Below are 12732 nucleotides of genomic sequence, written 5' to 3'. Positions count from 1 at the left end.
TATTGGGGTGTGGGTCTGCTTTTTCAGGACCGCTGTTTAAAACGCCACGATGGCTAACACAGCTGATTGCTTGAGTAAGCCACCGGGAACTTTGTGTTAACGCAGCACACGGTGCGTAACGTATTTTAAAAGCCTGTTGCTTGAAATGAAATGCAGCACTTCCCTTCCAGAGACCTCTCTGCCCTCTCTGTCAGTAATGTGCCTCGAATTCAGCGCAAAAATATAATGGGCAATGTCAAATTCTGACGCTGAGTGACGGGCAACAGAAAACGGACAAAAAGCAAAAGCCTATTATGAAAATATATATTAATGTTTCTGTCCACTTCTCTTTTTGTCCTTCCTCTCCTTCCGTATCCCCCCCTCCTGCACCCACCACTTCCATCTGCCATTATTTTGGCTATCCTTTGGTCTTAATCCCCAAAACCAACCACCCACCTCCCCTCCCGAACTCGACGCTCTCTGCGCCTCCTGCAACCATCTCCTCTCTTCCTCTCATCCCTCTCTCACTCCTTGTCCTCTCCAAATCTGTCCTCTTTCTCCCGCTGCTCTACAGGCACCACTAGTCGACGCTGCTCTTTGGATCACCGTGGCATGGCCTTCTGGGAGCAGCCCAGCTATGCTCGATGCATAACAAACGAATTCAGATACTTGCAGCAATCAGTAGGTGCAACGTCAGCTTCCTCTCACAGACTCCAATGCATCATAAATTACCTCCCCTGTGTTGCCCCTGCACCCCCCCCCCCCCTCCCATTCTCATCACACTGTACCTAAAGATTAACCACTTTCAATAGAGGAGCAAATTAGAACACTAATTTCACCATTTTTCTTTTTGTAACAAATGGACATAATGGATTTCTTAAACTGGTTGATTTAGTTTTTCTGGCATGTTCTCATCTGTGTGCTCATATATCTGAACCCATTGATCCTGCAAGAAGCTGTTGTTCTTTTTTTCCCCTCTTTTATACACATCAGAAGCAGCACATTACTCCTCTCTCACACTCAAACTGGCATTTTAAAAAACGTATCTTCTTCAGTAAATCACTTAACAGTTTTTGCTCATTCACAATAAGCATCGCCCCCGTAAATAAATCAGGAAGTGCACAAAGATAGATGTCTCCGGCAGTGTGTGATGGAGGGGTTGAGATGGATCAACCATGATGGGGCGCAATTTGGTCAGTGACCTCCTGCTCTTCACTGTCTCGCTGACCAGTGAGGGCAAGGATGAGATTATTGATCCTGCTGGCATCTCTGGCACAGATGAGGCGCATTAGACGCCTCTGCAGCATCTTGCTGCTGTCACTTAAATGTCTGCGCAATCTCATAATGTAGATTCTGCTCAATCTGTGTTAAAATAACTGCACACTCGAAAAAACAATTAAAATGCAATATAATAATTTTCTGTCCTGAAAACTTGTGTGTTGCGGTGAAACTACAACTCACTAGAATAGAAAGAGAAGACAATCCCTTTAGAATAGGTATTTGTGATAACCCTCCATCACTGTTAGGAATATAAAGAGCTGAGAAAGCACATATAGCACTGCACCTGTGATGTGTGTTTATAAATATAAACCCTGTGCGATGATGTGAAATGTCATTTCACTGTACAATTTCTGCCTAAATCTGAGTCTTCTGCTCCAGTTAACTCTTTTATTCATATTGGCTCATTTCAAAACATCCACGAGGCAGAATACATTTCAGCCCCGGCTTAGATATATATGTCACAGAAAAGGCCTTGGAGAGTCAAGTCTTTCTTCCTGATTTGTTTCACTCCGTTTACTCGAAATGCGGAGCTCAGCGTATCAGCGAGCGCCTCCGGAAACCCGCTTGTAGGACACCGATGCCCCAAGTTCTGTGTTCTCCTGTTTTTGGAGGTTCAGGGGCACCTTGCGAAGGGACAGAGGATGCTGGCGGGGGATGGGATGTCCCAGGTCACAAAGAACCTGCTGGACCTCACCCAGAGGAGGAACTTCTACGCCGGTGACCTGCTCTCGTCCGTGGAGATCCTTCGCAACGTGACGGAGACGTTCAAGAGGGCCAGCTACGAGCCGTCATCAGACGACGTGCAAGTAAGGTTCATTCGTAGATGATAATCTTTGTGCGGCGGCTCATGTGACATCCTGACAATATTGTCAGCTGTATCATCCTAATGTGTTGCACGGTTTTACAGAAAATATGATAATTTATGCCATTTTGTGAAAGACCACAAAGGCTGACAGACACATCCCGTGACGCCATTGTCTGAGGAGATTTCCACCACATTCATAACCGCGTCATGTCATCATGTTAGGGGTGGTTGACTGCAGGCCTGATCCTCTTTATGTCAATAGGGTGAGGAGGAGATTACGGCTTAAGATCCACCTCCATTGTCAATGAGACGATACCTATCTTCTCATTAATGCGATTGTGACGTATGATTCTTTGTGTTTGTCACCATGTGTGTGATATACCAATAATTGTAAAAACATGATATTAAAATTATTATTATAGTAGTAACTCGGCATGTGATGACAAGAACACACTGAATATTAAAACAGTTGTTTTCTGTTGGATATGAAAGTTCAGCTTGTTTTGAATTCCCAGATGATGTTACCTTATATCTGCTGAGTAGTAAGCTTTTTTTAGGTACATTGAATATATACATACAGTAAACTCTTATTGTTGGTGATGTTTATACACATCTGGGGGCATGAAGGGCAAAGGACAGATATATAAACTAAAAGCATCAGTACATTAACTACCTTGTCATATCAAAACCACTGACGTACAGATAATATGTCGCGATCTAAGCATAAAGTCTTTTGACTGTGACTCAGTCGTGTGATTCAGACCTTTATTGCCGTACAGCTTGTTCCCCAGGTTTAGGATGGAGATAATTAAATCACCAACATGTTCAACTTGCTTAATTATGCACTTCCAAAGCTCGGTGGAATTTGGACTGCAAAATGTCAGGGATGTTCATTCCCTTAAAAAAAATTTCTACTGGCAATGTGCACATTTAAGAGAAAGTCAGGTGTGCGGTCTGCCGCTAATATTCTGCAGAAATAAAAGCCAAATGTTCTGGCCACGGTTGGACAACCTCGGGCCATTTCCCCACCTTGGAAAACCTATGAGGTGAGGGAAGCATCCTGTCCCTGGTTATGATGAGAGCTATATAGCGTGTGTGTGGGCAGAGAGGAGAGCAGTCAGCCAGCCAGCCCACCCCCTCCGTGAGCCTCTGCGCTAATGCAGTGTTAAAGTGGGCACATTACCACCAGAGGGAGCATAAGCATTCAAGTAGAAAACAAGATAGCCTGTGTCAAGAGAGAGAGCCACTCCCTCAGGCACATTGTAGACCAGACGAAATAACAAGGCTAAAGATCAGACAGGGGTCCTATTACTACTGGAGGCACGCACCCCGAGCAGATCCTGCTTTCCGCAGCCAAAAAAAGGACAATCCATATAGCAGCTCAAACATTCCCTTTCATCTTTTTTTTTTTTTTCCTCCATGATTGCAGCTTGCGTGTTCCTCCTCTGGCGTTAAGTGTTTGCCAGGGTCCGAGGAATGTTTTTTATCAGAGCTGAAACAAAAATCCCACCAATTCTCTCTATCATCACTATCACAGTTTCAGGGGCAAATATGCTTCTTTTTTTTTAGCAATTGATCCCAGCAGGGAATGTCGTTATCGCTTCACAGAAATCCCCGACTTTGATCAGAAGTGTCAGTATATTATCCATAAATAAAATCACTGTGTATGGTTCACGGCTCCTGGTTTTTTTAAAAGCATCTTGCTGCAGTGCATGCAGTACTGTGTAGTGAGTGGGTGTCATGTGTTTTCCCTTTCATCGTTTCCACAGAACTTCTTTCAAATCATCAGCAACCTCTTGGAGGAGGAAAATAAGGAGAAATGGGAAGACGCACAAAAGGTAAGCATCTGGCAGTGCAGTTAGTAAATAATTGTGTGTTTTTTTATATTAACATTATGTGCGTCATAAACCGTCTTCAAGCACGTTTGTAACAGGTTCCACCTGAACAGCAGAGACGCCAGGTTGGTGTTGATGAAACGTTCCACCCGCACATATCACTGAGAAAGGTCATTTAAGCTGATGTGACATCTGGCCTCATTTAGAGAGCTAATCCCTCAGACCGCCACTTGGTGGCAGCAGCACTGCCACAGTGACAGTCCACGGCAGCACCACTGCAGGACTCATTTCCTCCTGCAGACACATTGTTCCATCCAGGCTTATACGATTCATGGCAACCAGTGTGATTGACCATCACTTAAGATGAATTTAAGATACAAACAGTATTGCTTCTAACCCAACATATGTTTATTTCTTTTCCCCACTGTTTCCATACAGATAAGCATTCTTTATATTTAGTACAAATACAGCGGGAGACAGAAGGCTGTATTGTACTATAGATCAAAATCTGACCACATAACAACACATTTTTTAAGTGCTACACATTTCTCCACCTGAGAGGTGGCAACACTCGTTTTCAAAACTGCCACCGGTGTCTAAGACAAACCTGACTCCTGAAATCACGCACACCTAGACTCTGACAGAGATACCATCTGTGATGGCTGCAAGTCTGCAGAGGGCATCTGCTCCGTTGTCACCATCGCTGCTAAACCGGCTCAAATCAGGCACCACCTGCACCATGATACATGACTGATACATACATGGTGACAGTCATGAAGTCAGTCAGATCTCCTTTTTTTGTTGTTGTTGTCACCATTTCCTCCATGCCTGACTTCAGCTAAGATGGAAGGGGAACACAGGCTGTTCAAAATGTGCCAGCATAGTGCCAGTTCTTGCTGTCTCTGTCTCTACAGGCAGTAATTAGGTGTTTACTAAATGCAGCTTTGGGTTGGCAGGCCACAGAAGTCGGTTGTCAGAGAGAGGAGGCTTCAAATGAGCAGTTTTGTCAATAACAATGCATCACCGATAGACAGACAGATCAGAGGAAATATAGAAATAGGAGATAGTGTCTGCATGATGGAGCACCCAGAAGAAGTATTTTGACATGGGTAATTATTTCTGCAGTTATTAATATTCCTTTTCTAAGGAGGTGCTGCTTCAGCTCTGGCATTGCTCTAAGTGGACACAGGCTAAGCAATGTCGTCTGATTTTTCCAGACGCCGCTTGGACTTCACAGCTCTCTCAATTTTTCTCACTTGCTGGCTTTTTTCCCCCCTCCGTCACATTAACAAGTGTTCTGAGCTGCACGCACCCACATGGCGCGTGCTGTGGACATTCAAAACACTCCGAAACAGCTCACTGTGCGGTTACATTGGCTGTGGAATTGGCTCTGTGCAGAGATCACTATATATTCACCTCCTGTCACTGTTACCATGGCAAAGGAAAGTAAGAGCTTTGTCTACGGAACCTCCACTGCAGCCATTTCCCTCTGCTGCCTTCACATCTTCTGGTTGCCATGGACACCAGCAGAATGAGCATGACTGCACTGTGCGTCAGACATGCCGGAAGGGGCGACGTGATGTGCTTCTCTCTCCCACTACATCTTTCACTCTGCTGTGTCACAGGCTCCGAACTTCAGCATCTCTGATCCGACTCACCAGCACATACACGCATGTGCAAACACACCCGGGAGAGAAATACCTGCCTCAGGTGTTTGTTTGAATATCAGCAATAAGTGAGGTGTTAATTGTTAAAAATGCCACTCAAAGGCCTGATGATCACTGGGTCCAGCAATGATATTTGTTCCAAGACACATTTCTGTGACATTTTTGAAATGTTCTTTGGAGTTGCTACTTTGTCAAAGTGTCAAATGTGTTAGAGTTGGGCATAAGTGATGACACAGTGTGACAGGCCTTCAATGCTTATTCCGGAAAGTCTTGTCAAAGGAGGGATAAAAAAAAAAAAAGGCCTTCAAACCAGAGCCTCTTATTAGATGTGACTCATCACCACGACTGGCAGCGAGGACAGTAAGTGGTCTCAGTGTTTTGAAGGTCATTTATTGGATGAGTCTGCCTTCGGTTTATTGACTTGTGGAGCTGACCGTGGTGCTGAATCCCTGTGACTGCAGTTCCCTTTCATTGAGTTCTGAGCTCCAAAAAGCAGCACGCAAAGTGAGGAGATCACTCACGACTTGTAGAGCAGCCTCTTAGGAGAGGGGGAACTAGCAACTGTGGGGGAAACAAAGACATTTGATAGATTATCATTTAATTTCATTTATTTTAAGTTATGTATGAATACGGTGTTTTTTTTAAACTTGCAGATTCCTGTCAAAGTCAATCAAACTGAATCAAATTCAAATTGTATTTGTCACGGTATTGATTCATTCCCATCTATTATACATTTTAATATTTTTTAATACTTGATGCACCACACTTCCATCCTTTCTGCGACACACACTGCTACCTCTTATTGGTAAAATCATGGCATTCATGCTGAAATTGTCTTTTTGTCTTTTTTATTTCATCTAGATATATCCAGGAGCAGTGGAGCTTATGCAGGTCATAGAGGAATTCATCCACATTGTTGGATTGGGCATGAAGGATTTCCACAATGCCTATTTGATGACTGGGAACTTGGGTAAGAACCAAACCCCTTTGCTCCTTTTGCCATTTACTTCAGCCTGACATTAACACATAAACTTTATGCACTACTGACTCCTTGTGTCAATTTCCCCAACATAATTAATTGAGGATAAATGGCACACGGTAAAGGTTTGTGTGTGCGTGTGTGTGTTACTGCAAATCAATAATGTTAATTAAAACTGAGATTGTGGTCTTAATGTGCTAAATTCTTATGAAAACACTTAACACCAAATCCAATATGAAGAGCATGCAGTGGCGAAACCACCACAGGAGCACTTATTGACTAGAGCTTTACAACTGATATTGACTCTCAGTTATTCATGATCACGGCAAATGAATCACCAAAGCACGAGAAGAAGAAATTATTTGTGGTTGAAGTTCAGTCCAAACATCCATTTTGGTGAAAGTGACCCAATGTTGAGCCAAACTTCAGTCCTCTGAGTGAAGCTTGAGTAGTAGAGCATTTCCTTGAACACCAGATGCTGCGGCATACAAATAAAATATATTTGTCATGTTTTTTTGCGAGATTAGAAGTCTTGGAAAAATATTGCCGGTGTCAGATAAAAGCCAATTAAAGTGAAGTGAAATTACAGCTTAGTCTTTACAGCTGTAATGAGCTTGCAAACATTTTTCCGCACCAGTGATTGTGGTCCAGATTAAAACTCTCCTTCTTTTGGTTAAAAACAAGTCTTTGGTTATGAGTCCTTGAGCAATACTTTTCCTCCCTAATTTCCTCTTGGGTTCTTTTAGCTTCATGTCGTGCAGCCTCTCGGATGATCTGAAGTCTCTGTGGCATTTCGGTTCATACTAAGCTGTAAATGGTTTCTTACTGGAATGGAATAATAGAACTGCAGTCTTGATTTATTCATGCAAGTGAATGTGAGCATGCACACAGCTGTGCTGCTGGGCAATTCATCTGACAGAGTCAGAATTTCATGTATTTTTACAATAGCTAACATTTGACCCACTTCTCGCGAACACTTGCACTCAGTGGCTCTTAATGGTGTATGATTTCCATAATGATGAATACTGTAGGTAGGCCCCATAGCATACCAAGCACTGTGCAGTGAACGCACCCATCAAAATGCCATTATGAAACACAGTGAGGGGCAAATTAAGAAATGGACATTTGGAAATCAGGCTTGAATGTGTTTCATAACGCTGAGCATTAATGATTACTTTTGCAGATGTCACAATGTTCCTCTGGCCTTCTCCTGTTCTATACCTCGCCCACTTTGGCTTAATGGTATTTGTCCAGTCTCGCTGCCACTGCCTCCTCATTACGCTTGGAAAAAAGCATGACCCCTGCGTGATAGACAATGTGCCATTTAGTCTGCGAAACTAACGCCATGTTGACATTTAAGCATCTTAAGCAAACACGAACAACAGTGATCAGCCTCAAAAAACAAGTTTGCATGTGTTACTCAACTTTAGTTTTTTTAAGTCAGCCTTAAGTCTGAGGAACCATGATTAAACTGTGTCCATCCATTAGGCGTGATGTGACATGAAATCTGAAGCTAAACATAAGGAAAATTATTCAAATTTTAGGATTTATTTATCGGTTTCAATTCAATTTAATTCCAATTCATGACAATATCAAAATTAACTTAAAACTTCCTCAAAGATAACAGTAAATCACACTCACTGTGAACTTTATTTTCAGCTTCTCTACCGGCTTCTCGAAATGACTGATTGACTTAATGAGCAGACTAATTTTATATCCTGGTCTGACACCTCTGACGTATTAAATATTCATACTATGAATAAGGTGAACTCGACTCATTGAGTTTTATTAAGTAAAAATGTGTCCACCCATTGCTTGTGTACCGCTTTATCCTCCACATGGAGGTCATGGGTCACTGGAGCTGATCCAAAAACCCTTCTAAGTTGAATTTGTTATCCATTAATTTAAATATGACTTTTAAGTAGAATAAATGCACGGGACTATCAAAGGCCTGTTGAAATGAAAGAGAGTCTTTTTGCTTCATATACGTTTCCTTTTGACTGTAAGGCTATACCGCAGAATACTCCTTTATCTTTTCATCTTTTCATGTTTACACTTGTGTGTACAACTTCACATCACAGCAAGCATCATATTTACTAAAAAATCATTTTAAACTTCTTTGCCCCGACAGTTTAGTGCTATGTTTTGGCTTGGGGTAGATTTTTTTATTTTTATAAGGCCATATTCATTTCCATTAAACATGTAAATTATTCTGGGAAAACAGCAACATTATGGTGTTGCAGAACTGTGGCAGACAGATTTCTCAAGGACATTTAGGAAAATCCTGGCACAGAGGCAGTGTGTGTGCATGTGTGTGTGATGTTGCAGTAATAAGCTTCCCCTGGCTAGAATCAAACAGAAGCTCACTGGCTACTAGTTGAATGTATTCCTTAATTGTGTTTAGTTCAAGAAAGAATTGCATGTTTTATCCCTGTTTTTTATTTGTGTTTTTAATTTTTGCCAACATATCTCATTTGGTCAAGCTTCACACCGAGAGAAAGAGGGCGTCTGTTTAAATTTCAATATCAATTCCTCACATCTCACATGCCAAACTCAATTTTGATGAAACTTGACTCAAACATGGAGGTGCATGGAGGGGTTGTCATGGTAATTTTTTTACCTATCGACAAAGCACAGTGTTTGGTCAGCAGCCACACGGTAATTTCAGCTCCTCCCACCGTGCTCCTGGTGTTGCTCTTTTGATTAAAAGATTGCACAGTTTTGTGTCTCCGTCGGTCCGATCCAAGTGGACAGCATCTGGCTGAGTAAGATATTGCGGCATCATTTCGTCACTAATTTATGGCAGCCTCTTGACACCTAGATAAATACTGGCTGCCACCAGTGCGTCGTCCTCTGTCCTCCTACTTTTAGTCAAATAACCTTGATTGCGAGAGGCTCTGAACTCCAGCAACTTATTCTCTCGCCGTACAAGCAAACATTTGGAGGACAAAGTGAAGCTCGGGGGCATTTTAGAAATTAAAATAAACACCACTTTGAAGGTGGAATGCATCATTCGCTTTTGACATTTTTCTTCTCGATGTCTATTGTGAATCTATAACCCATATTTTGACTTCAATGGTGATTCATTTTAATCACACACAAACAAGAAGGCGTCAAATGCTAATTATTTGTTTGCAGAATGTTTATGTTGGCTGACAGCGACAGGTAGCTTGATGCTGAATGTGATTCCCTCGCTGAATTAGCATTCGGAGGCATCACAAACGCACAATGCACATTTGCTATCAAAGGGTTCAGTCTCTCTTAAATTGTACTTCTGGCAAAATCCAAGAAACATTAGCTTTTTTGCATCAATGGTTGGACTATAACCCTTATATTCCCCTCTCTAAAACACCTCCTGACTGGGACTGGATATGATAGCAGGGAGAGAACAGTACAGCTTTAACTTTCCCCTTGTAATGTTGATCCTTGCATGAAATGACCACGTATTGGTCCTCAGCAGGGAAGAGAGAAAAGGAAAGAATGATTTTCAAATGAACAAAAACAAACAAACAAAAAAACCTACTTTAATAAATGAAAATGGTTCAAAAAGGCACAGCCAGACATGTGCTCCTGAGGTGAAGCTGAGCACGAAAGAGGAAGCAGCCCCAGCGGCCATTTTATAGGCGGAGCAACCTGGAGAAGGAAAGAAAAGGATGGCAGTGCCATCCTCAGGCAGGGAGGCTCAACAACAACATTGACAAATAAAACTAAACATGAACACCAGCTCATAAAAGTTTAAAAATTAAAGAAAAAATGTATTCATTTATCCATCCATCCATCTTCCATTCTACCGCTTTATCCTCCACATGAGGGGGTGCTGGTGCCAATTCGAGATAGATAGATAGATAGATAGATAGATAGATAGATAGATAGATAGATAGATAGATAGATAGATAGATAGATAGATAGATAGATAGATAGATAGATAGATAGATAGATAGATAGATAGATAGATAGATAGATAGATAGATAGATAGATAGATAGATAGATAGATGAGTGGAAGGAGGAGGAGAGAGTGAAATGGTTGAAAGCTTGCTGCCAATGAGGAGTCAAGAATATTTCCATATTCATACAGTGAACCAAAAGAATCAATACAGTATCACTCCATGAAATATCGTTATTTTTTTAATCTATTGATATTTTATTACACAGACGTGCAGTATAGATGCAAAAGAAAACTCTTTAGCACTGATCATGTGAAGTGGAGGAGATTTTTTTCATTATGGGCTTTTGGGAAATGTGTGTGTAGGATGATTCCACTAATGCATAAATAGTCCCACGATATTGATCATCTATATTTCTTCATTGGACCTGTTTAAATTCTGCAGTGGCCAGCATCCAGAGACTTCCAGCAGTGTCTGTGATGACTGACATCAACTTCCCCATGAAGGGTCGTAAAGGCATGGTTGACTGGGCCAGGAATTCTGAAGATAAAGTGGTCATCCCAAAGGGCCTCTTTGTTTCCCAGTCAGCAGGTATGTGACTGAATAATATTTCACAGAACTGTCCCACTTTGAGTCAGACACATCTGTCTTCAGGACTCGGATCCACACGAACAGGCATTGTGTAGAAAGTTTATTTGCCAAAGGATATGCATATAAAGTTTTCCTCCTTATGAAACCCGGCAGTGATATTTCATAAACCTGCAGAGATAAAAAAATAAAATAAAAATGTTAGATCAATACCGTCTGAATACATGATGATGGATTCATTGCCCATTGCTGGGGAACGGAAAATAAATATGTTGACATCTCAGCAAAAGCTGAATGATCTTGGCTGAATTGCTTTGTCAGAAATCTCACAATAAGACCTTTGTGTAACCACATCAGTCTCCTGCTGACTCCAGATTCCTTAATGCTTTATGGTACACCACCTCCTTTTTTAGGGGGTGGAGTGGGGTGGGCAACGTGAAATAATGCCACAAGCCTCTGAACAAAGTCGTTTTTGCTCGCCCGTATTTGTTCAGACGTTTCAGCGGCGTTCCTTCGTCTCAGCATTTTCCGCATCCTTTCAAACGGTGCCAGTTGCCACAGTAAATTTCAGCTCAGGGCCAGACAATTTGGTTAATTGGTGTGATCAGTCTTATCTGGAATATATATAACAAAGCAAGGGATTGATTAGATATCTGTGCCACGTGCCTTAATCCTATAGCCACTCTAATTTGGACAGTAGAAGAAGCAGAATCAACAAAAAGTAAAAATAATCCTACTTTTATCACTAGATACTGAGTTTGCAGTACAGAATGGCTAATGTAGAATTTAGAATTTCAACATTAAATATTTTTAAAATGTCCCTCTGGATCAATAAAGACGCTATATGTTTGTCTGTCCATGTGTATTCAGTGATAAATCTGTAATAAGACCTGACAACAGTGTTCATTCACGTTTAATTCTCTCCTCTAGATATGGAAGGATCCCCTGTCTTCATTCTGGGAACAGTTCTCTACAAAACTCTTGGACTGATGCTGCCGTCACCAAAGTAAGAAGAGCATATATCCATGTGTTTCTTGCTCCGGTGGCAAGAAAGGAAAATACATATTGGGTACTTTCATTCAAAGTAGTGAATCACTTCTTAAAAACATGCCCCGGCTGACTCCTCTTTCCTTGAAATGTTGCACTGCAGAGGCATGAAACGGAAAGTGTCTAACAGGGAGAGAGTGGAAATCAAATAGCTGTGCTGCCACTGTGCCGTTTTGAGTTTGCATTTCATTGAAAATGTCTCTCACGGTGTCAAATCAGAGTCAGTGAAAATAACGGAGCTTAGCACAATTACTGCAGTGGGTTTATGAACGGGGGGGAGTTTACACTGAATGAACCATCGGATCTGCAGTTTAATTAAGGATGATAGCCGTGCCTTAAAAAAAGCAATGGGATGTCCCAGACGGCCAGCAGGTGTCAGACCCACATCAGCGGGTCTCTGGCACAAACAGCCCAAGGACAGAGCGGTCACATCAGGACCGGCCAGGCCAGCAGTCAACAGCGGCTCTGTGAAACATGTGGAGAGGAGCTCATGAAATGACACTGAAAACTCTCACTCTCTCTCTCTAAAGTAACAGGATCTTTCACCTGCCACAGCTTAAGCTTGTAAATTTCAAATAAGAAAAGTAAATGTCAGAAGTTCTCGTGCATACGGAGTGGATAAAGAGCGAAAGAGCATACCTATTTGCTCCGTTGATTTTGATTTCA

General features: G+C 41.8%; 1 protein-coding gene across 2 annotated transcripts in view; it reads left to right on the top strand.

Moving 5' to 3' along the window:
- The window catches only part of adgrb3 (adhesion G protein-coupled receptor B3), a gene marked incomplete at both ends in the record, with an annotated part of 103807 nt that overhangs the window by 56433 nt on the left and 34642 nt on the right, over positions 1-12732 (top strand). For both annotated transcript variants that reach the window (XM_083897923.1, XM_083897922.1), the window contains 6 exons: positions 554-660; positions 1872-2066; positions 3835-3903; positions 6429-6537; positions 10876-11022; positions 11950-12025. In XM_083897923.1, coding sequence (XP_083754049.1) covers positions 554-660; positions 1872-2066; positions 3835-3903; positions 6429-6537; positions 10876-11022; positions 11950-12025 — 703 coding nt within the window. The remainder of the gene's footprint in view (positions 1-553; positions 661-1871; positions 2067-3834; positions 3904-6428; positions 6538-10875; positions 11023-11949; positions 12026-12732) is intronic.

The sequence above is a fragment of the Microchirus variegatus genome (assembly GCF_963457635.1).
Source record: "Microchirus variegatus genome assembly, chromosome: 11".
In the NCBI taxonomy this organism is placed as follows: Eukaryota; Metazoa; Chordata; class Actinopteri; order Pleuronectiformes; family Soleidae; genus Microchirus; species Microchirus variegatus.
This window is presented reverse-complemented; position numbering and strand designations above follow the sequence as displayed.